Source organism: Carettochelys insculpta, chromosome 6 (assembly GCF_033958435.1).
Source record: "Carettochelys insculpta isolate YL-2023 chromosome 6, ASM3395843v1, whole genome shotgun sequence".
In the NCBI taxonomy this organism is placed as follows: Eukaryota; Metazoa; Chordata; order Testudines; family Carettochelyidae; genus Carettochelys; species Carettochelys insculpta.
Window position 1 is genome coordinate 4,882,946 of NC_134142.1, and position 23,270 is coordinate 4,906,215.

A 23,270-nucleotide genomic window follows, 5' to 3' on the forward strand; every position below is an offset into this window, starting at 1 on the left:
ATTAGACACAGCTAAACAAACCTACCTGCTCTGCTCTTTTCGGGAGTGAGCAGGGGAACTGACTTCTTCCCACATGTCTCTCTCCATCTGAGGTTATGTTTTCCCTTACTCTTCTCTGTCTCCCAGCATGTCTTGCTCCAGCACAGGACAAGAGCCTGGCTTCCCTGGGGACTACATTTCTCAGCTTGCCTTGCTCTCCTAGCTCTGCGAGACAGAGATTGGCTGGAAGCATCAGGGAGCAGCCTGGTTCCTCCCAACTTTTGAGGGATGTTCCAGATCCCCCTATTCAAGAAAGATCAGACTCAGGGGCTAAAACCAAAGTCAGCAACACGATGCTCTAACTGCTTTCCTGAGACCACTTACCAGATGGGTTCCCTTTGCAGTCCTGAGAGGTCTGGTATACCCTGTTACAAAGTGAGAGGAGAATCAGGCCAGCTGGATGCAGAAATACTTAGACTATAATAATGGTTATACTGGCTCAGTCCATTGGTCCATCTAGCCCAGCATTCTATCTTCTGACAGCGGCCAGTGCCAGGTGTTTGAGAGGCAGAGGTTTAGGGACACCCAGAGCATGGATCTGCATTCCTTACCATTCTGGCTAACAGCCATTGATGGATCTATCCTCCATAAGGGTATTTATATATTTGGCTTCCACAACATTCCTCTGACAACCAGTTCCAAAGTTGACAGTGTATGTTGTGAAGAATTATGTCCTTTTGTCCTGTTGTCTATTAATCTCTTGAGTGACCCACTGGTTCTTGTATTAGGGAAAAGTGTAAATAGCACTTCTTTATTTACCTTCCCTCCATTTTCAAACTCTTGATTTTATAGACTGCTCTCTTATCCCCCCTTAGTAATTTCTCTTCCAAGCTAGACAGTCCCGGTCTTTTTAATTTCTCACATGGAAGTTGTTCCATGCCATTAATCACTTTTATTGCCCTTCTCTGCAGCTCTTCCATCTCTAATATATCTTTCTGAGATGAACCAGCCAGAACTGCATGGCAGTATTCAAGGTGCAGGCATATGATAGATTTACATGCTTGCATTAATATATTTACTGATATATTTTCTTTCCCGTTCCTAATGGTTCCCATCATTCTGTTACCTTTTGGACTCTCACTGCACATTGGGTGGGTACATTCAGAGTACTATCCACAATATTGCCCAGGTCTCTTTATTGAGTGGTAAACGTTAATTTTAACTCTGTCATTTTGTGATAGCAATCACTCGTTGCCAAGTGTGACCATCTTCCATGGGAGTTTTCAATCCTCAGACGGCTGATAAAGCCTATCCTTGAACCAACAGTTTTATTATGGTAAGAACAGATGTTTCTGGGTACAGCAGGAAGCTGATCTTGACTGAAAGCCAGGCTCTCCTTACTCCTGTGCTTCTTGTTCTCAGATTGTTCCCATAATTGGAAGATGTCTATGGGGGACTTCTTTCAAAGCAGGGAGATTGGTGCACAACAGTCCCCATAGTGTCCTTGACAGATAGAGGGCTGGAAACCAACGGCATGGACACCACAACAATTGGAAATCCTCTATCAGTTGCAGCCTTCCTCTGCCTGCACAGCTGTTATAATATTACACAACAGTTTATCCTCAATTGTGCAGCTATCTTCTGTCTGCTTTGCTGTTGAGGACTTCTTGGATCGCACTTTGGAATCTCGCCCTTGACCATTCTGCCATGGGTGACCTTAACAGAGTACATGACTCCAGGCAACATCGCCTGAGAGTGATGTCTACACTACAGCAATTGGTCAACAGAAAGTACTGTCAGAAGATATCTTCCAACAAAACTCTGTCTACAGATCGTGGCCAGAGACGAACGCAGATCACTCTGTTGATCTGCTGTTGACAGAGCGTGGCTGGACTGCCTCTCTGCTCTCTCAACAGAACAGTCAACCAAAAGAACAGCAGACAGTGCTATCCGGTGACCTGTGCTACGTCTATATGGGCAGCCTCTGCCAACAGAGGTCACTGTCGAAGAGAAACCTCGTCAGCACCTCTACTGACAGCGTGCGTCTACACATAAAAGCGGCTCAAAAGAGCAAGCCACTCTGTCGACAGAGAGTAGCCAGACTTCCCTGCCGTCTCTCGACATAGTGGCTGACTGGAAGCTCTGCAAACAGGGCTGCTCAGGAACTGGAAGCCCTGTCGGTTGACAGAAGTGTCGACATGGGCACTCTGTTGACAAAACACTGTTGACAGAGGCATTATATACCTGATCCAGGAGAGGTGTAACACTGCCGGTTGAACAGCTGAGTTTTGTTGACAAACTCTTGACAGAGCACATTAACTGTGTTAGAAATATCAGGGAGGTAGCATCTGATGAAGCGGGTCTTTGCCCACGAAAGCTTATGATCCAAAATATCTGTTAGTCTATAAGGTGCCACAAGACTTCTTGTTATTAACTGTGCTGGCGCTCTGCGGGTTTTGTCGACAAAAGCCCAGTTTTGTCGGCAGAGGCTGCCCAGGTAGATGTAGTCCTAGCAGCCCTTTCTGTCAATAGAGGGCCCCCCAGAGCATCTACACTACACTGCTTTTTGTCAATACATTCTGCCTCATGGGGGCGAGGAAGATGTATGTCAACAGTAGTACAGCGTTCTGTCAATTTGCTGCCGACAGAAAGCATTTTTAGTGTGGACGCTCTACAAGTTTTGTTGACAAAAATCAGAGTTTTGTCAACAAAACTCTCCAGTGTAGACATAGCTTCAGGTTCATTGAAACACACCAGCTTGTCCCGTGGCACAAGCTGGTGATCCATGGAGAAGCACCATTTTGTATGTATATTGGGGATTCAGATTTGCAGAGGGTATTACTTTGCCTTTATCAACAATGAATTTCAGCTGCCATTTTGTTGCCTTGTCACTGCTTTTCTGAGATCCCTTTCATGACTCATCACAGTCAGCTTTGGACTTGATTATCATGAGTACTTTTTGTATCATCAATCAGTTTTTTCCACTTAACGGCTTATCTGTGTTCCCAGACTATTTATGAATACGTTGAACGACATTGGTCCCACTACAGATTCCTAGGAGATGCTGCTATTTAACCATCAAGATCTGTGGCAATGGACTCACCAACTTCCTCCTGAAGAAGAAATCAAGAAGAGAAGATGGTGATGGATTGGACATACCCTTAGAAAACTAACCAGCAACATTACAAGACAAGCCTTAAGTTGGAACACACAAGGAAAAAGGAAAATAGGATGCCCAAGAAACACTTGGAGCAGAGATCTGAAGGCAGACACTAAAAAGATGTGATGCACCTAGTCAGAACTGAGAAAATTCACCCAGAACAGGAGCACTGGCAAATGACTGTCAGTGGCCTATGCTCCAAGATATAGGAGTGGAAGAGGCTTACTATTACTACTACTACAACTACTCTTCTGAAAACTGACCATTTATTCATATTTGTCACCTGTCTTCTTACCAGTTACTGACACATGAGAGGGTCTTTCCTCTTACAACATGATTGCTTATTTTGCTTAAGAGCCTTTGATGATGGAACTAATCAAAGGCTTTCTGAAACTCTCACGTAATCCACACCCATTGAATCCCTAAAGTAGTACATGATTCCTGGTAGCATCACTCTCAGGGTCCTTGAAACACACCAGCCACTCCACAACTAGATGATGGTTATCTATGGAGAGGCATCAGTTTGTATTTATAGTAGGTTTTATGCTTCCCGGAGGGTATTGCTTGACTACCTTGAGTAATCTTGTCCACCTGTTTGTTCATACTCTCAAATATTCTAACAGATTGGTGAGGCATGATTTGCCCTTACAAAAGCTGTGTTGACTCTTGCCCAACAGATCATTTTCTCCTGTGACTCTGACAATTCCATCCTTTACTATCAATTTGCCTGGTACTAAAGTTAGGCTTCCCAACCTGTAATTACCAAGGTCAATGGAGCTTTTAAAAACATTGGCAGCACATCAGCTATACTTTGAGCATCTGGTAGAGAAACTAATTTAATGTAGCAGTAATGCAATTTCACCACTGAGTCCCTTCAGAACCCTTGGGTTTCTACCACTTGTCCAGGGCACTTATTCCCATTTAATTTATGATTTTATTCTAAAGCTTCCTCTAATGACACCTTAAACTAGTACAGTTTGTCAGATTTGTCACAGAAAAAGAATTCCTCAAGTTTGGGAATTTCCATCACATGCTCTGTAATGAAGCCCCACCCAAAGAATTCATTTAGCTTCTCTTCAGTGATCTTGTATTCCCTGAGAGGTCCTGTAGCACCTTGATATATTCCACTTCCACAATACTTGTTAAAGTTGATAGTTTACATTCATGAAACATGTATTTGAAATTATTCACAACACTGTTGGGATGCATGGGGGGAGGGGTACTAGGGAGAGATATTATCTCTATCTAATAGTAATAATAAACATATTTATGTGTGTGAAGGGAAGGCCAGAGGATTCTCACATTTATAGGGAAGAGTTGGTGAAACCCTGAACAGAAGGGTGCTATTTACTTATAGAACAAATGATGGCTACTGCTGCAAACAGGAAAACTCCTGTACACATAGATTTTTTGTTATTTATAGTTGAATTTGATCAACCTACAGCCACCAAAAAAAAAATAGCTCTGTTCCCTATGGTAACAAAAAAAAAAAAATAAAAGAAAAAAAAAGGCATATTACAGAGTAAAGGCTCTGAATACAAATGTTTCAAAGGGCAAACTACTGTTAGCAAAGAGAATCAAAACTCTAATTATCACCTTGTTTCAGGCAAAATCTTATAAAAACACATGTGAATGGCTCACACAAAATTTAAATATAGCCCCAGTTAGATAAAGGGAAAATATTTTGAGTATGTTGAGGTAACATATTGACACTGGAATACGATGAAAGGGTCTACTAATTTAAGACCCAATGAAAGGTAATGAGCATTAATTAAAATGGAATGGGTAAGTAAGGCTAAAAGTCCTCAAATAAATAGCACTAGCATCACAATTCATTCCAAAATTCACCTTGGACTTGGCAATGTAATCAATTTTTGGAGCTTTCGGCCTGATTAGCAATGGCTTTTGGGTGCCTAATAATGCAGACAGGTGTCAGCTGGGATTGTCAAAAATGTCTGACTGAGTTAGGCACCCACCTCACATTGTCCTTCCATAGGTATTACCTCAAACAAACCTCACCTGCTCTGGCACTTTGGAAAATCAAAATAGGCAGCTGTCTGGTCTGTATCATTAGACAACTAAATATGTTATCAGTCTGTCCCTAACAGCTAATGCTCCAGAATCAAAGAAAACAGAATAAAAACTAGGTGCAAAAATGAAAGTAACCAGTCTCTTTCATTGCTAATCAGAACCAACTTTGTTTAGAAGAAATATATATACAATTATCTTTAGCTATGAGGGAATGGTGAGGAACCCTTTCAAAACCTGAAGGGAATGAATTGAATGCCAGTGAATTGTTGAATTAGCTGAAATCCCCATGCATGGCTTTCAGCATGCATGGACTGTAACTGCCAAGGTAAGCAAATTCCCCCTTATTAACATTCCAACCCTGAAAAAGTCTCTTTAGCTTTACAAACATACTTTGATTTGCTTCCCAAGCCTACCCTGGAGGCCTTTTTTATTTTAAACACATAACACTTAGCATGTCCTACAGCATTTCCTTGTGGTAGAAGAGTCAATTTACCAGCGTCAGCTGGAAGGTCTTAACATAAAGAATGAAAGGTAGCGGGTAATTTCTCAGATATAAATTACACGTTTAGGATCACAGGCCCACTTACACAGAATAAAAGGAAAACCTTTGTCTTTCTTTGCTTTATTAGCAGACAGTAATTGTAGCTCCAGAAAGATGTAATCAACCTGCTCCACCACTTGCGTTACTCCCACTAAAGATTTGCCTTTTACCAGCCAGGAGGCTTCTGGAATATATGATTATTAGCATTATAGTCGCACTGAAAGGATCCAATTGGCATCACAGCCCTACTGTGCCAGGTGCCAAACAGACACAGACATGGTCACTGCTCCCAGTGAGGCTAATTTAGATACAGAGCCAACAGCTATGGAAGCCAGTGGAATCGCATTTCCATTAGCACCAGAACAGGATGCACTCTCTCCTGAAAGGAACTGTTAGCTAAAGGCCATCCCACTATAACTTTCCTTGGATTACACTAATTGAACCTCTCTAGTCCAGTGCTCTCTGGTGTGGCTACATAAGTGGTCCAGTATGATGTTAGTTAACCAGGTCTCCACTTACCATGGGTGTTCACAGTCACCAGTCCCGTCTCTCTGTGTTCTGTGCTATTATTTAGCTCTAATTTACCCCAACTGTCTTCTAAGAGCCCAGTAAGCAGCGGAAATTTTGGCAATGCTGCTAGACAATATTACCCTCCCCTGGCCCAACAAATTCTCTGGTTCATCACCGGACAGGTCCTGAGAATGCCAGACAAGAGACGTTCAACCTGTAGAATGTCTCCTGCTGTTCCCTGTACTTCTGTGCCTCTAGGAGTTTGAGGATATAGAAATTGCTATTTGAAGTTCAAGTAAAGATGGGATCTGACAGAAAGAAAAGCCCTGGGCTTCAAAAGCAGGCTGCATTAGGAATTCCCCCCAGCATTGGAGGCTGACTTTCTTTCAGATCTAACTAATTAATCCAAACCATTTATTAGGGATAGTACTTAGGTCTTTATAGTAACAGAAAGGAAGCCGTGCTAGTCTATACACTATCAAAACAAAAAGCAATCAAGTAGCATAGGTCTTTATAGTGTTTTTCAGCAGCAGATCTCACAACGCTCTGCCAAGGAGATCGGTACCACCATCCGAACTTTACAGAGGGGAATGGGACAGGCCCAAAGCCACTGAGCAGGCAAATGATAGAACGGAGACTAGACCTGGCCTCAGTCTCCTGAGTCCCAGTCCCAGTGCTGTAACCACTAGACCACATAGCAGGGGACTGAACCCAGATATCCTGAGTCATGGTCTGGTGCTTTAACCATAACCTTTTTGGATCAGGCAAACATGGACTATAGGCTGGGTCTCCCATTTCTCAGACCACTACCCTAACCACCAGGCTATGGAGTGTGACAGTCACTATGCCAAAGCCATTCAGGCTTATTCTAGGCCCAACACAAAACAGCCGTACACTCATGACAGCACAATACATTGATTCATCATTGTAGGAAACACAGTTACACACTTTGTAGACATGTTTTAGCACATCTAAAGCCCTGCCTAGTAAAAGAGCTGCAAGATATTAATACCCAAAGAAATAATTTCTAATTTTACAAGAATCATCCACGGTTGTTGAGCCATAGTCCTAAATACAAACTTGTTGTCATAGACACAATATAATTAGCCCTTCTAGTTAGTGGCAAACCCTTTTAAAAAAGATATGAACTGCTGATACTCGTAAAACCACTTGATGTACAACAGATGAGAACAGATCCAGCAGCCCACCATGTGTAAGGCTGTAAAGAATCATGTGCCACAGTTTTGTTGTGGAAACTCCAACTTCTAAGATACAACCATAGCTTCTACTGTTGCAATTTTTAGTGGTTCTGTGAAGGCGTGCACCATGTCACAAAATCACTCACTCATGGGAGCACGCCATTTATTTACATTTGGCTTGGACCCTCTCCCAGCGCGTCACACAGAATCTTTTCTGTGCTGCTGCCCTACATCGGAAGGCAGGCTGCATCGTATCGAAACCACCCTTTTAACAAACCATACCTGCCACATTTGAACCAGAAACCTCACAGCCTTAATCATGCAGGGAACTGGAATGTAAGTTTGCATTCAGGGCACTTACGGCTTGACTTGGTAAGGTCTGGAAGCATCACAAGTGTGACACATGCATTCATAAGGGAAGATACAGTCTGCCTTCCCTGTACACATTGTCTCCCTGACAGCAGTGGGTAAAACTTGGACTGGGAAAGTGTTAGTGGCTGAGGAAGAAACCACACCATAAGAATGTTTTGGAATCATGCATCTTCCCCTTTACAATGTGTCCTCAGCTCATATGATGACCATTCTGTTGTACAGTTGCAGGGTTCAGCAAATACAGTTAGTCCAGAATCCAGACAAGACAATACACTTTAGCAATAATATACTGTAATTTAGAGTACATACTTCCAAGGTTTAGGTCAGGCATAGGGAGATCAGTCCAGAAGTACAAACAAATATTCATGTTTACCTAGATGCTATGGCTGGAAGTAGAGGAGGCAGTAAGCATTAATCAAAGTTTAGCAATGTGCAGGTTTGTTCTGCTAGTGGGATTATTGGAATTACTGCATTAGAAGATAGCAGATATGGCTTTAAAATATTCCCAATGATAGGCTCATTCTGACTGCTAGCTTTTGTATATTAATGTAATATTTCTTCAGCAGATGGGTTGGTAGTGTCCACCATTTACTATATCAGTACTGTTCTGAAATGCAAAAGTCACAAGGACTGTATATGTAAATAGGTTTAAGTAAGATATCCAAGGTCTCAAATATCTGTGTAGGAAAGATACAGGTCAAGTCTCTCTAATCTGGTACTTTTGGGACCTGGCAGATGATGGATGAGAGTATTTGCTGGACTATGGGAGGCCAATATTGTCTAGCAGCATTACCAACACTTCCATTGTTTACTGGTCTCTTAGACTACAGCTACACGACCATGGAAGATTGACCTACTCGGCGTCAATTTTCCAGGGTTTCATTTTGCATACACACAAAAACAGTGCTACCAGGGCCAAAGTCGACCCCAGAACTCCTCACAAGAGGTGAGGACTAAGGAAGGTTGATGTGAGAAATGCTCCTGTCAACCCTCCTCCATGTAGACAGATATAAGCTGACTGCCGATAGGTCAATTTTAGTTATGAAATTGGCGTAGCTAAAATTGCGTACTGGTGGTCAGCTTTTATGTGTAGTGCAGTCATAGCCTCAGGAGATATTTAGGAGTAAACTACACCTAAATAACAGCACAGAATACTCAGGCTACGTCTAGACTGAAGAGATCTGTCAGCAGAAGATACAGAGTTCTGTTGGGAGACCTCAGGGAGCTGTAATCAAACTTTATGGTACCACAGGAAACTTGGCCACACCCATAAAAGGTTGTCCAGCTAACTAAAATCATGCCAAATTACGGATGTTGACAGATAAGACAGAGTCAGATCATAGAGATTTAACCTGTATAACCCTTTCTATATATGCCTATCTTTATCTGAGTCATAGCAAACAACATAGATATCTGGTTACATATAAAAAGTTTAATGTCACTGCAAATTTCTTTCAGGTAATCTTTCTAGCATTCCTCAAGCTGAATCTCCTCTAAACCCTTGAGGAATGCCTCTTTAATCTCTATGCACTCTCACTGGATAAGTGCAAATTACCTTCAAGGATTTCTAAGTGGTTCAGGACTGACTTTGTGGAACAGCAACAAATCTTCAAGGAGGCGTAAATACAAACTGTGAGATTCACATAAGATGAGAAGAAAACAAAGGGCAGGACAGTTCTCACACAAGGCAGAACGGCAAACAGGCACCTGTTGTGTACAGCACATTATAGCCTCACCTGTCTAATCCCTAAACGGTAGGCAAGGATGCGGTCCACAGCATCTGGGTTCATTTGAGTCCACTGCAGACTGTAGGAGTAAACTCGGGGTCTGTTCTGCCAGAGGGGGCTGTAGGTGTCGTAGTAGAATTCTGGGGCATAGGCCTTGCCTGCAGAACACAGACACACAAAAACAGGGCATGGTAAACGAAAACAACTCAAAATAATGCATTAAATTGTCATCCGCAATCTTCCTCCTCCTGGGCTACAGGGTCATTTTGCTGCATGGCTTCAAAAGCACATCCCAATCTTTCATGAATTTTTTCACCCTTTGAGAAAAAATGCGCCCAGAGTGTTCATTTCTCCTTTGTTCTTAAATCATTCTTAAGAGTCATTCTTGGTTAAGGGGAAAACAGGTCTGCTAAATAAATGGAACTTCCACAAGCAAGTCCTGCATGGCTGATGTGACCAGTATTGGATATGCAGATTATCACGCCCCCAGATTCTTTGGTAGAGCAAATATGTTAACCATAGCTGCCACAATTAACACAATCAATTCCAAATGACATCCTGTAGATCAATTTGGAAATACAATGGGGAGATTTCAGTGATTCTTTCATCACTCCTTCTCCCTCAGCATAAAAATTACATTAATACACATCTTCTTTCCAAACAATTTGCACACTGAGAGTTATACCTCAACACGTACACTTTTCAGATACATCTAATCCGTACTGCAGTCCTAGTCCTACATATGCAAAGTTATATCCATAACACATTATTTATACACAGATGCAAATACTGGACAAAACACAGAGTTCTAAGTGACATTTGAAATCTATATTCATGAATTTTTCTTCCTTAAATTAGGAACAACCTAATGTGATTTGCTCTAAATATGATGATGAAACTATATTTGAGGTATATTTGACTGCAATGTATTTCTTGACTCAACTACAGAAATGTCATTAACACCTTCACCTGCAAATTATGTTCTCAATGAAGAATGAGAAGCTTTGCTTATAGTTAGAACTCACTGGAGAAAGTCTAGGAAAGACTGAATGTATTTGGTGGTCATGATATAGTAGTAGGAAATGTCATTGTTAGGTTTAAAATCTCCACTGGTGCCTTGTGGAGCTCGGAGAAGGTAAGGGACCCCAAAACATGCCATGAGAATTATTGGTCCTTGGCGACCTTGTGCTCTTAGAAACCCTGTTGTAGGTCTGACTTTTCTAGGCCTTGTTTCCAACTTCTATTACCCAGATCTCCCTTCTGGGTTCAAATCCATCAACATGCTGGAGATTTCAGCCGTGCATATTGTAGCACCTGTATCAGTCCTCCCAGAGATTACAATGTGCCCATTCAAGTATTTTTAACATTAACTTTGTCTAATTACCCACAAACATTATGGACACTGAATGGAATTATAATCTGGTAGAAGATCATGGGTGATAGCCCAGTCCCTCTGAAGTCAATCCATGTTTTAACATGTATTTTAGTGGGGCAAAATTGTCACTCAACATGTGTAACACTTCAGGCAGATTGACTTGGTGTTGGTCCATCTGGGGAAGGGGAGACTCAAGACTAAGTTCACAACTGAAACAGAGTCACCAATTATACAGAACGGACCCTTAGCACTAATCACGTGCAGCACAGAGACTAACCCAGCATGCTAGCCTGTGGCTCCAGATAGACTAAAGGAGATAGCCAGGGTGGGAGCATTCAGAAATCTCCCTGCAGACAGCATAACCAAATGGAGTTTGAGGGTCAGGCATTTTCACAGTGTATCACTGGTATAAGCAATGGATTAAGAGGTCCCAGCTGTGAGATAATACTCTGGCAAAGAGAGATCAGCTCTGCTGTGTTAAACACAGGCTCAGAGCCACCAGTTACATTACATTATGTGAAGGATGAAGTGGAGGGATCATAGGTACAAAACTACTTACAGAGCTTGATGCTGTCCCACTAAAACCAAGAGAAATTCTCCCACTTGCTCCAAGGGAAGCTATATGAGGCTCTTATTTGCTAAAACACTAACTGCAGTTCTTTTACCCGGACCTTTTTCTTCTGCATCTGTCACTGGAAGAAATCAAAATAAACTAAGGACTGAAGGCACTAGAACAACGGGAAGACGCTGGCTTTGCATGTCCGATGGTGCCTCTTTCTAGCAGTTGTCTCTTGCAACTACGTAACCGACACACAGACCAGGAGTACAACACAGCAAAGGGAGCTCTCCTTTAACTCAAGTGTTTGAGGCTTGTGCTTTATGTAGAGAGGGTCTTTGGCTTCATTACCACCGTGGCCGGTTCAGGCTCCTGGAAAGCTCCTCCCCTTCCGAGTCAGTGGGCAGCCACCCTGCCCCACTGCCGTGAGTACAAAGCAACCCCCAAGTCCCTAGTTCAGGGGGATCCCACCTTGGCTCGGGTGGGTGAGAGGCAACGGTTCTAAGCCCCCAGCCTTCCTTCCAGTGAGTTCTGGGGAACATTAGCTCTCACCTCAGGGCCTAGCCCTAGGTCAGTGTGATAGCAAACCCACAGTCTTCAGATGGCTCCCGGCCCTAGCTCAGGGCTGGGTGGCACATATCACAAAGAGCCCAAGCCCTGGTGCAGGGCAGGGCAACACAACAGCAGCTCCGGAGGAGGGACTGCCACGCGGGAAGTGGGTGGAAGGGGGGATGCGGGCTCATCCACTTCACCATGTCCTGGCCCAAGGGCTCTGGTTGTAGCAGGAGTGCCAGCTGCATGGGTCAGTGGGGATTCCAGACCACAACATGCTGATTCTTGGACCATGAGCATCCTCTCTACCTCCTGGGACACTCCTGGTCTCCCCCCACCACATACCCAAAGTCTGTCCTACGTCTTGGGGCTGACGGGGTTTCAGGTCTGGCTGGAGTCCAGGTTGCCCAAGTCCAGGCCTATGCTGCTTATTGATTCCGCTGCCTCAGGCTGGCTCGCAGTGCAGGCTGAGGCGGGTACTCCGGTTGTCCTTCAGGCTCCAGCTGGTCTTCTTCAGGCAGGCAGGCAGGCAGCCCAACCCAGGCCTCAGCCTCACTCAGCCTCCCAGGCTGGGAGCCCAGAACTGTGCTCTGGCTCCCTTGGAGGCTGGGCCCTGGCAGAGTCCTCAGGCTGCCAGGCAGGGAGCACAGAACCACTGGCTGGCTCCTCTGGAGGCTCAACCTGGGCCGAGACCTCAGCCTCCCAGGCAGGGAGCCCAGAGCCGTCCTCCGGCTCCGCTGTAGGCTCAGCACAGAATGAGTCCTCAGCCTGGGCTTTTCTAGGCCTGGCCCCACCTCCTGGTTTCCAGTCAGGTGACTGGGAGGGGCCAGGCTTCATACAAAATGGCCACTGGAAGGGATCCTCCCCTTCTGGGTAGTGGGGTGGCCACTCCACCCCACCCCGCCACGCCACCCACAAACACAGTGCCCATATATACAGATGGCCATCACTCATATGCACAGCAATTAAGGTGGGGAAAAATGAAATGGAATACAAGATAAAAAATATAATGAGAAAAAGACAAAATCTCTTGGTCCAAACTATGCTTTGCAAAACATATAAGCTTGACATTTATTTCAGCTGTAACAATGACGGCTCACGGCATTTCCTGAGGATTAATGAGCCCCTAAGGTGACGGTGAGAGCCATGATCCCCAGTCAGTCCTTGCTGCTTAAGGAAAGACCCTGGGCTGTGGATATTATTGCTGTCACAAATACATGCTGGAGGAAAAGTTTAGAACTAACTCTTAGAAAAATCCCATATCTGTAACATTCCATTCTGTCCGTGCCATGTGACGCCTGGGATAGACAAATATATTTGAGGCATAAAGACCTTTTATTACTTTTAATTTTTAAACACTCATCTTTATCTTTCTGAGAAAAAAAGTCAAACAGGAATTGAAGTACCTTTCCTGTGTCTAACTTTATTGGTAAGATTTTGTTGATGCAAATAATTTTCCCCAGTCTACAGCCGATGACCGTAACGGCATCTCTAACAGCCTACAGAATGGCGACATTATCAAACTTTGTCATGACATGCATACTTGTAGAACAGGAACCTTCTCTAATTGAACAAAGAATCATGATGGCTTGCATAACTCCAACCCCGCTTTCACACATAAGCTTTCTTTTAGTCATGAAATTTTGACCACAAATTAAACATCTGATTTGCAAAACATAGTAGCGCCAGAAAGCTGGATATTGTTTTGCAATTCACCAAAACCAGCTACCACCTCTGAAAAATTAAAAATGATTGGTTATGTAGATGGTAACAAAGAGGAAGCCGTGCTAGTCTATTCACTATCAAAACAAAAAACAGTCAAACCATTTTGCTAGTCTTTAAAGTGCTACTTGACTGTTTTTTGTTTTGGTTATGTAAATGGTTCACTTGGGCCCTGGAGATCTAAGACCTCATGGAAGTCATTCATTTTGAGCTCAGACAGGTGCACTATAAATGCAAATCTGCAACATTGCAAGAGTGCTGCTTCCAGCTCCTGGTGCTATTCAGCAAAGACTCCACATGGAAATATATAGAGACTGGAGATAAATGTTCCAACAGCTGTAGCAATGACCTCTGGCCAAATAATGCCCAAATGTCAGGTTGCAGCAGTGCAAAGGAAGGCAACCGATCCCTGTTGTGAAGACCTAGCTCACCCACCTGTTCTGAGGCTTCATACAAACACAGCCAGGCATTCTCCTGTGTTAAGTGGGGGTTGCTCAATCTATGCTTGTCTGGGTGTTGCTCAGTCTACGCTTGTGTGGGCCACTGAGCTAGAAGGGGTCTGTATTCACTGGTAAGTGGGGCTTGACTGGGGACTCCAGGGAGGATCAGTCCTGACTTGCCCCATTTCCTTCTTGGAAATAATCTCCCTTCTTCTGCTGCTGGGGCTCCTGTTGGGGTGATCTCAAGTGATCATGTACGTTTTGCACCCCTCCTACTTCAGCTGCAGGATACGTTATTCTGGACACTCTTGGGTGTTCTGCAGTCTGGGGTCCACAGCCTCAGGGTACATGGAATCTGCAGGGCCTCCAATATTGTCCAATGTTCTTGTGAGATGCAATTACCTCTGATTTATAAGGCCTCTGATTTCTCAACCTCTTTCAAAAATTAAAACACACATTCCTGGGGTAGGGCTACTGGCCAGAACATCAGCTGCATTGTGTTATGCCAGTGTACCCTGCTGAAAATTTGGCCCCATGTACTTGCCAAAGTTACTTTCAAGCAGATTATTTTTATTTTCTTTCATCCACCTCCTAATAAGCACTTATCCTATTATCTAACTACAGCATCTGCATGTTTACAGCCTTTGATCTGCATACAAAAGTTTTACTGATGTCACAAGAGTTAAAACCTTGGGATCATCTCCAGCATGTGTTGCTTACTGGTAATGTCATTATACTGCAGTACAGGCCAGACCGTAGTGAATTCATTGTGTCTCATGGGCTATGTCTACACGTGTATGCTACATCGAAATAGCTTATTTTGATGAATAACATCTACACGTCCTCCAGGGCTGGTGCCGTCGATGTTCAACGTCGACGTTGGGCAGCACCACATCGAAGTAGGCGCTGCGGGGGAGCATCTACACGCCAAAGCGGCACACATCGAAATAAGGGTGCCAGGAACAGCTGCAGACAGGGTCACAGGGTGGACTAGCACTTCCGGGGCAACAGCTAGCTGCTCCCTTAAAGGGCCCCTCCCAGACACACACAGCCTGCACAGCACGCGGTCTGCAGAGCCATAAGCATGCACACCTCGGCGAAGCAGTTATGGACCCCCAGCAGCAGCAGCCGCCACCAGAGGTCCACCCAGCCGCCCCTGCAGGAGCAGTGCTCGCCCTGCTCAATGCCATGCAGGAGGCAGCTGATCACCTTTTCTTCATGGAAGAGGAGCTGCCCCCAGGGGAGGAGGAAGCAGCCCCAGACCCTGCTGCCCCCCCCGCCCCCCCCGCCGCACAGGCCGCCGGCTGTGGAGCTACCCCACGAGCACCGACTGGTGGGAGAGGCTGGTGCTCAGCGAGTGGGACGATGACCGCTGGTTCCAGAACTTTCACATGAGCCAGCAGACATTTCTGGAGCTCTGCCAGTAGCTCACCCCTGCACTGAGGCACCAGGACACCGCCATGCGGCGTGCCCTCAGCGTGGAGAAACGGGTCGGCATTGCTGTCTGGAAGCTGGCCACTCCAGACAGCTACCGATCCATGGGGAAGCAGTTTAGCGTCGGCAAGGCCACCGTTGGGGCTGTCCTCATGGAGGTAAGAGGACCCACGGGGAGGGGGAGGCAGCCCTGGGGGTGGAGGGGAGCCCTGGGAGGGGAGCCTGGGGGGGCAGGGCCAGACACACCCTGCACACCCCTCATTGGTGCTCTGCCATGTCCCTCCCCTGCAGGTCGTCCGCGCCATCAACACCCTGCTCCTCCACAGGCTCATGCGGCTTGGGGACCCAGATGCCGCCATAGCGGGGTTTGCCACCCTGGGCTTCCCAAATTGCTTCGGGGCTCTGGATGGGACCCATATCCCCATCCGTGCCCCAGAGCACAGTGGAGGACGCTTCTTGAACAGGAAGGGCTACCATTCAGTGGTCCTCCAGGCCTTGGTGGACAGCCGGGGCCGCTTCCTGGACGTTTATGTTGGCTGGCCTGGCAGCACCCACGACACCCGGGTATTCCAGAATTCGGGCCTGTGCTGCCGGCTGGAGGCAGGGACCTACATCCCCCAGCAGGAGATCCCTGTGGGGGACACCATGATGCCCCTCTGCGTCATCGCAGACACGGAGTACCCCCTCCAGCCCTGGCTCATGCACCCTTACACGGGCCATCTGTAAGCCAGCCAGGAGTGCTTCAACATGCACCTGAACCACGCGCACCAGGTGGTTGAGCGCACATTTGGCCGCCTCAAAGGGCGCTGGAGGTGTCTCCTCACCCGCCTTGATGCGGGCCCCACCAATATTCCCCAAATTGCGGGCGCGTGCAGCGCCCTCCACAACCTGGTGGAGAGCAAGGGGGAGGCATTCTTTCAGGGCTGGGCTGTGGAGGCTGGCAGGGCTGACGTGCAGCCACCCACTGCCCCCAGTCGCCAGGTGGACCCCGAGGGGATCCGGGTCCGGGAGGCCCTGCACGCCCATTTTGACCAGGCCGCGGGGTGAACACTGGCAGGCCCCCCATTGCACCCCCCACATCCTCCACAACACTCCCTGCCCCTACGCCCATACCACAGGGCACCCAAGAGCACACCCCTGCAACTTTTCTTGCAAATAAAAACAGACCTGTTGTTCGTGAAACCACAAAACGTTGAATTATTATTATTACTATTATTATATTATTGCAACAAATATAAATATTATATATAATATGGATAACCAAAAAACAGTGGAACACAAGGAAGGGGAGAACTATTTACATGGGGGGGCAGGTATCATAATATAACAGGGATCTAATACAAACTATATACAACACAAGTAAAAGGGGATATGTACAAAAGGGGAGGGGGGGCAAGTCCTGGGCCCCGCACCCTCTAATGTCCAGCACTGGGGGTGGGCAGCCACGACCCTCGCCTCGGCCTCAGCCCTGGCCGGGGCTGGCTGGGGGCTGGGTGGACCAGCAGATATGGCCAGTGGGTGTCAGCAGGCCCCAGGTCCCCCTTGGCAGATGGCACCTCGTTGGCGGATGGCGGTGGGACGGCGGGTGGAGCAGCGGGTGGAGCGGCGGGTGGAGCAGGCAGGGTGGGCAGAGCGGCGGCCGGCGCGGCATGGGGGGCCAGATAGTCCACGATGCGCTCAAAAGTGCGCATAAAGGCCCCCCATGCCTCCTGGTGCCAGGCCAGCGCCCACTCCTGCAGATGGAGGCGCCACTCCTCCACACGCAGGCACTGTTCTGAGACCTCCAGCTGCCGCCGGAGGATCGCCAGCAGCTGGGGGTCCGTTGCCATCGGGTGGTGGTGCTGGGTCTGCCGTTGTCCCCGCCCTGGGGCTGGTCGGTGCTCCGCCGAGGGGCTGGCCTGGAGTGATGGCCCGGGTTGGCTCTCTGGGACCACTGACACCTCGCCAGCGCTCTCCGGTCCCTCTGATGGTGCAGCTGCGGAACACAGGGGAGGAAGAAGAGTGGAGACAGCCGTTAGTGTGGGCCCCGAGCCGTGGCCCTTGTCCCCCCACCCCTCTGCTGCTGGTTCCCCATCCCCGTCCCCGGGACATGCTGCTGCTGATGATGGGTGTCCCACCCCCTCCCCCCGGGGGACCCTAGGTTCCACTCCCCCCATCCCCAGGGATGGGGCATGGCACTGTTGTGCTGGGGGGACAGGGGCTGATGCACTCTTCTGAGGGACATGCCACTGCTGTCCTTGGGGCCATGGTCATCTGGGCATATGGAGGGCCCTGGTCATGTCTGTTGCCCCCGCCGGTCAACCGCGGGGGTGTGCACGGGGTGGGGGGTACATACCTGACGGTCCGCTCCCACGGTCAGGGGATACCCTGTGGGCAGATGCCCTGCTGGAGCTCCAGGACGGGATGGCGATCCGGAGCCCCCTGTCGCTGGAGGAGGATTCCCCCTCCTCCTCCTCCTCCGGCATCCCAGGGGTGGGCTCCTGGGGGGGCTCCTGGGTGCGGGGCTTGCCTCCGGGGTGGACTCCGCCTCCCGGGCCTGCTGGGGCTCGTCGGCCGAGGTGTCAAGGGTGGCCGGAGGGGAGGAGGTGTGCCGGGGGCCCAGGATTTCCCTGAGCTCCCTGTAAAAGGGGCAAGTGATGGGGGCAGCCCCAGATCGGGTGGCCGCATCCCGGGCCTGGGCGTAACCCTGCCACAGCTCCTTAACCTTACTCCTGACGTGGTCAGGAGTGCGTGCAGGGTGACCCCGGGCGGCCAGGCCCTCGGCCAGCCGAGCGAACGCATCTGCACTCCACCTCTTGCTCCCCATTACGAGGAGCACCTCCTCCTCGCTCCAGAGCCCCAGAAGGTCCTGGAGCTCGGCCTCCGTCCAGGAGGGGCCCCGCTGCCTCTTCCCCAGCTGGCTGCCAGCCTGGGAGCCCTGGCTCCCCTTGGGGAGGTGCCCTGGGGGCGCTTGGGGGGCTGGCTGGCTGCCATCGCTGCAGGGAGGGTGGACTGCGGCTGCTGTGAGGCGTGCAGGCTGGCCGCGTGTTACTGCTGCCGCCTGCATGCTCTCTCAGCTTCCTGCACAGGAAGGCAGGGGGCGGGGAGCTTTAAGGGGCCGCTGCACGTGGCGACAACCGAGCTCAGGGGCTGGAGAGAGCGTCTCTCAACCCCTCAGCTGATGGCTGCCATGGCGGACCCAGCTATTTCGATGTTGCACGACGCGGATCGGCTACACGTGCCCTACTTCGACGTTGAACGTCAAAGTAGGGCACTATTGCTATCTCCTCATGAGGATAGCGACTTCGACGTCTCGCCGCCTTATGTCGAAGTCAACTTCGAAATAGCTCTCGCCACATGTAGACGTGGCGGGCGCTATTTCGAAGTTGGCGCGGCTACTTCGAAGTAGCCGGCATGTTTAGATGCGGCTATGGTGATGTTACTGACAAAAAACACCCCCAAGATAGACTTGCTAATAATACAAGTTACTTTCCCATCAGTAATGGCAGAAAAGCAAGGGGAATAATTTATTTGCAGATCCTTAAAGCCAAGTAACTAGAGTCACGTGTGCTATTTATAGCTGGGAGACATTGCTGAAATGTGATTCCAGACAGTGTTTAGATGGATCAGGGCATTCAAGTGAATGAAAGAAAGACATGAATTGATTTGAACAGCAGAAAGCAACTCTATGAACTTAAGAAGGGGAAAGGGGCCTGATATCTACACTGCACCTCTCAAAACTAGGAATTTAACTGTGTCCAGTGCGGGGCTACAGGGATCCTGACATGGAATCAATAACTCAGTAGACCCTCCATATCCTAATCTCAGAATTCGGCTCACTTCTGAATTCGCTTTAGCTCCAACCCCCCCACAAAAGGGGTAGAGGATGTCAAGGATGCTCTGAGCCTCTGATGACTTCATAGCTTATAAAAACAGGAGTATTGTGATCATGCAATCTGACCTCCTGTATGACATAGGCGCTAGGACGTCCCTGAATTAACTCCTGCTTGAACTAGAGCACAACCTTTTAGGGGAAAAAATCTTGATTTAAAATTTCCAGTGATGCAGAATCCATCTCAACCACTGACAAACTATTCCTCTAGTTCATTACCCTGACTATGAAAAGTCTGAGCCTTATTATATAGACTAAATTGGTCTAGCTTCAATTTCCCACCATTAGATCTGACCATACCTTTGTATGGTACACTGAAGACCCAACTAGTATCAAATTTCTATCCTGTTTGTAGATACTTAAATACCAGTCCGTTACTCCTTACCTACCATGTTGTTAAGCTAAATGAAGTGATCTCCTGGAGGTTCTCACTTTACAGCAGGTTTTCAAATCCTTTAATCCTTCTCATGGCTCTTCTCTGAATCCTTACTAATTGCTCTTGACTTGTGAACACCAAAACTGGACACAATATTGCAGCAGTGGCTGGACCAGTGCCAAATACGGAAGTAAAATAATCTCTGTACTCCAACTGGAGATTCCCCTGTTTATACATCAAAACATTGCATTAACCCTTTTGGTCAGTGTCAGACCGGGCGATCTCATTCATCTAATTCCATATGACTCCCAAGTTTGCATCTGCAGTACTGCATCCAATTTTGGTTCCCGCATTACAGAAAAGATGTGGTGTATTGGAGAGAGTCCAGTGGAAGGTGACAAAAATGATTAGAGGCTGGAGCACATGACATATGAGGAGTGGCTGAGGGATCTGGAGAAGTTACAGAGCTTTTTGCAAATGGCACCTTACTGTGTTCATCTACATTTCCGAACAATGCACACAGGCCACACATTTTCCTGACAGTGTGCAGGAGGGGAAATCAGCTCAGCACTATTAGAGCGAATATTGTGGCAGATGGCGTGAAAACATTATCATTTTCTGTTGAATCCTGGAACTTTGTTTTCACAATAGTCTATAGTATAAAGAATACAGGAGGGGAGCAGACAATGAAATAAGCAACACTCTTTACATTTCCAGCTCCTAAATGCCACTGAAAAATCCACAGGATGCACAATCCCACTTGTTACTCTAAACTGTTTTTCTGTGATCAATAATGTCCTCACCTCCAGTTCCAGGCTAGACCCTCTCTTGTCCTCCTCTCACTTCTCTAATCATTCCTTTCAGGTATCATTCAGAGCACTGACTACCTCTCAAGAATCTGGTTTGCCTGGTGCACTCCAAGTTTCACCTCATTTAAAAACACTTGCTGTAAAGTAAACATATAGGTACAAAATCATTAATATTGAAAAATTGTTCACTTTCTCGTTTTTACCACACACTTATAACATGAATCAACTGGCACATAAATATTGTGCTTACATTTCAGTGGGTAGTATGGAAAGTAGTATAAATAAGTCATTATCTGTATGCAATTTAAGTTTGCACAGACTTCAATAATTCTTTTTAAGTTGCAAATCTAGGTGCATATCTAGATGATTTGATGTACCCCCTGGAAGATCTCTGCATACCCATGGTTGAGAACATTCATTCAGAGGATCCTCCTCATCCACCCTAAACATCCAGGGGTTGGGTACCAGAGGGCTCTTCCCTTGGTCCCTTCTCTTGTATCCTCTACACCTTGCCTCTAGATAGTTTCATTGACAAATCAGAAGTATCATCCCTCTGCCCGTGACACACAAACCTACCTCTGTGCTGCAGACCTGTGTCCTCCACTCTATACTAAAATCTTAGCTGGTTGCTCTGTGTATGTCTACATTCCCGGGGGAAGGTGCAATGTCCAGCCTGAGTACTCATGTCCTCACTAGTGCTGATCAATTGTTGCACTAAAAACAGAAGTGTAGTTAAGATGATGCAGATGACTCGAGGGGCACCCACCCCATATATATGCCTGGGGTCTCAGATGGGACTGCACCCAGTCTGGCTGGCCCCTCCCACCACCCAAGCAACACTTCTTTGTTTATCACATGATCTCGATCACAGATCAGGTATGTCTACTGGAGCTGGAAATTGCATCTTCCAGTTGTGGCCAGGTCAGTCTTGCTCCTGGGCCCCAGGCCCTCTGTTCAATCCACTGGCTGCACCATAGGAACCCTGTTACCCTTGCTGGGGCAGAGGGGTGATCTGGGGGCAGAACCTGGTCCCTACCCACTCGCTCCTGGTTCCAGCCCAGGGACCCTGGATGGCTGCTACCGGCAAGGGCTGACTCCCATAGCCCTGACCTCTGCAGCTCTTTCCCCTGGGCCTCATCCCCAGATGATCCCTGAATGGTACCTCCTTCAGGTAGTGGCAACCACAGCAGCAAGTCCCCTTCCTTGATCGGCTCCACTGACTGACCAGTTCTCCTCAGTCTCCGGTTGAGCCTCTGGGTCCCCTGACCTGGGGGCAGCCCAGCCCGGGTTTATTGAGGCTCTTCTCCTCCTCCTCTACTGTCTCTGTTGTTCCTCTGAGTCTCCTTCCCTCTCCTCACTTACCTCCGAAACTCTCCTTAATCACCTCTCATGCTCCCCTCTTGCCCTGCATGGGAAAGGGTTTATAAAGGTTGCCCTAAGTGGGATCAGCTGATTTAGGGCAGCCTAATCAGCTTCTCCCACTCTGATTGTCAGCTCCAAATCTGCCCTGTTTTTACTCTTGTCCTTCCTCCCCTGGCTTCACCCTGCCACACAGGGTACATGTTGACTTGCCTCTAACATGTCCTCCTGGCTGTCTTGCCATGACCTCAAGCTCAACATGTTTAAAGCACAACTCTAATTTTCCCCACCAAGACCTCCATGCTCCCTATTTTCTTGGTAGTGGTGGACACCACCCCAGCAAGCCTCTGAGACCTGTAAAATAGGTGTGGTCTCTGACTCACACCTCTCCCTGGATCCTACCATTCAGGGTATGGCTAAAACTTGAAGATTCTTTCCGCAGACACTTCTAGGACACAGCCATCCTTCCCATTCACACCACTAGAACGTCAGACCTTCATCATCTCACATGGTAATTACTACGGCTTGCTACTAGAAAGGTAATTTTCCCAGCTCATTGTGTTTCTTTGACCTTATCACGCCTCTCTGCATCCTTCCACAGGCTCTCTTCTCTCTATGCCATACTAATCTATAGCTACTTGTCTTCATTTTTAGGTTCTCCATGGCCTCTTTCCCACTCATCTATCATCTTTCTCTCACTTTCCAGATTTTGGTTTGCACTTCTAATTGGGCAATTTGCTAGCCTTCGTCGGCTTCTTCTTACATTTTCAAACAAGCACCTTTGTACTTTCTCCCATGCTGCCCTCTTCTTTGGGAGGGACTCCCTATAAATATGCACCTCGTCAGATCATTGTCCTCTTTCCAATTATTCCTTTGATCTTTCCTGTACCATGGTACGTACACAATTCACAACCTTAACAATGGTCAGGCTGCAGGGGTGCTCAGACCACAGCCTGGCATGGTGACCTGCACTGTCTCATTATTGCACTGCACCCCTTTCTGTATCCACCTGTCACCTGTTGTATTTTGCTTATATGGTAGTCTCTTTGAGGCAGGACTTTTTGTCCTGTGTTTGTACTTTACACAATGTGGTCCCGGTCTGTGGCCAGGAACCTACCACAATACAACTAATACATAATGGCTTTGCCCTTGGCATAAAAAGGATGATTTTGGAGTCTCTGAACAAAGAGGCACAAAGACTCACTTTGAGCACAGATTTAAAAAGCTTGAAAAGAGATAGTTGTTCTTTTCAGATGA

At 47.4% G+C, this 23,270-nt stretch overlaps 1 protein-coding gene across 1 annotated transcript in view; it reads right to left on the reverse strand.

Annotated features, from left to right (window-relative positions):
- MDGA2 (MAM domain containing glycosylphosphatidylinositol anchor 2) overlaps nt 1–23,270 on the reverse strand; it is a 683,176-nt gene that overhangs the window by 101,099 nt on the left and 558,807 nt on the right. The window contains exon 10 of the mRNA XM_074998506.1: nt 9,529–9,677. Coding sequence (XP_074854607.1) covers nt 9,529–9,677 — 149 coding nt within the window. The remainder of the gene's footprint in view (nt 1–9,528; nt 9,678–23,270) is intronic.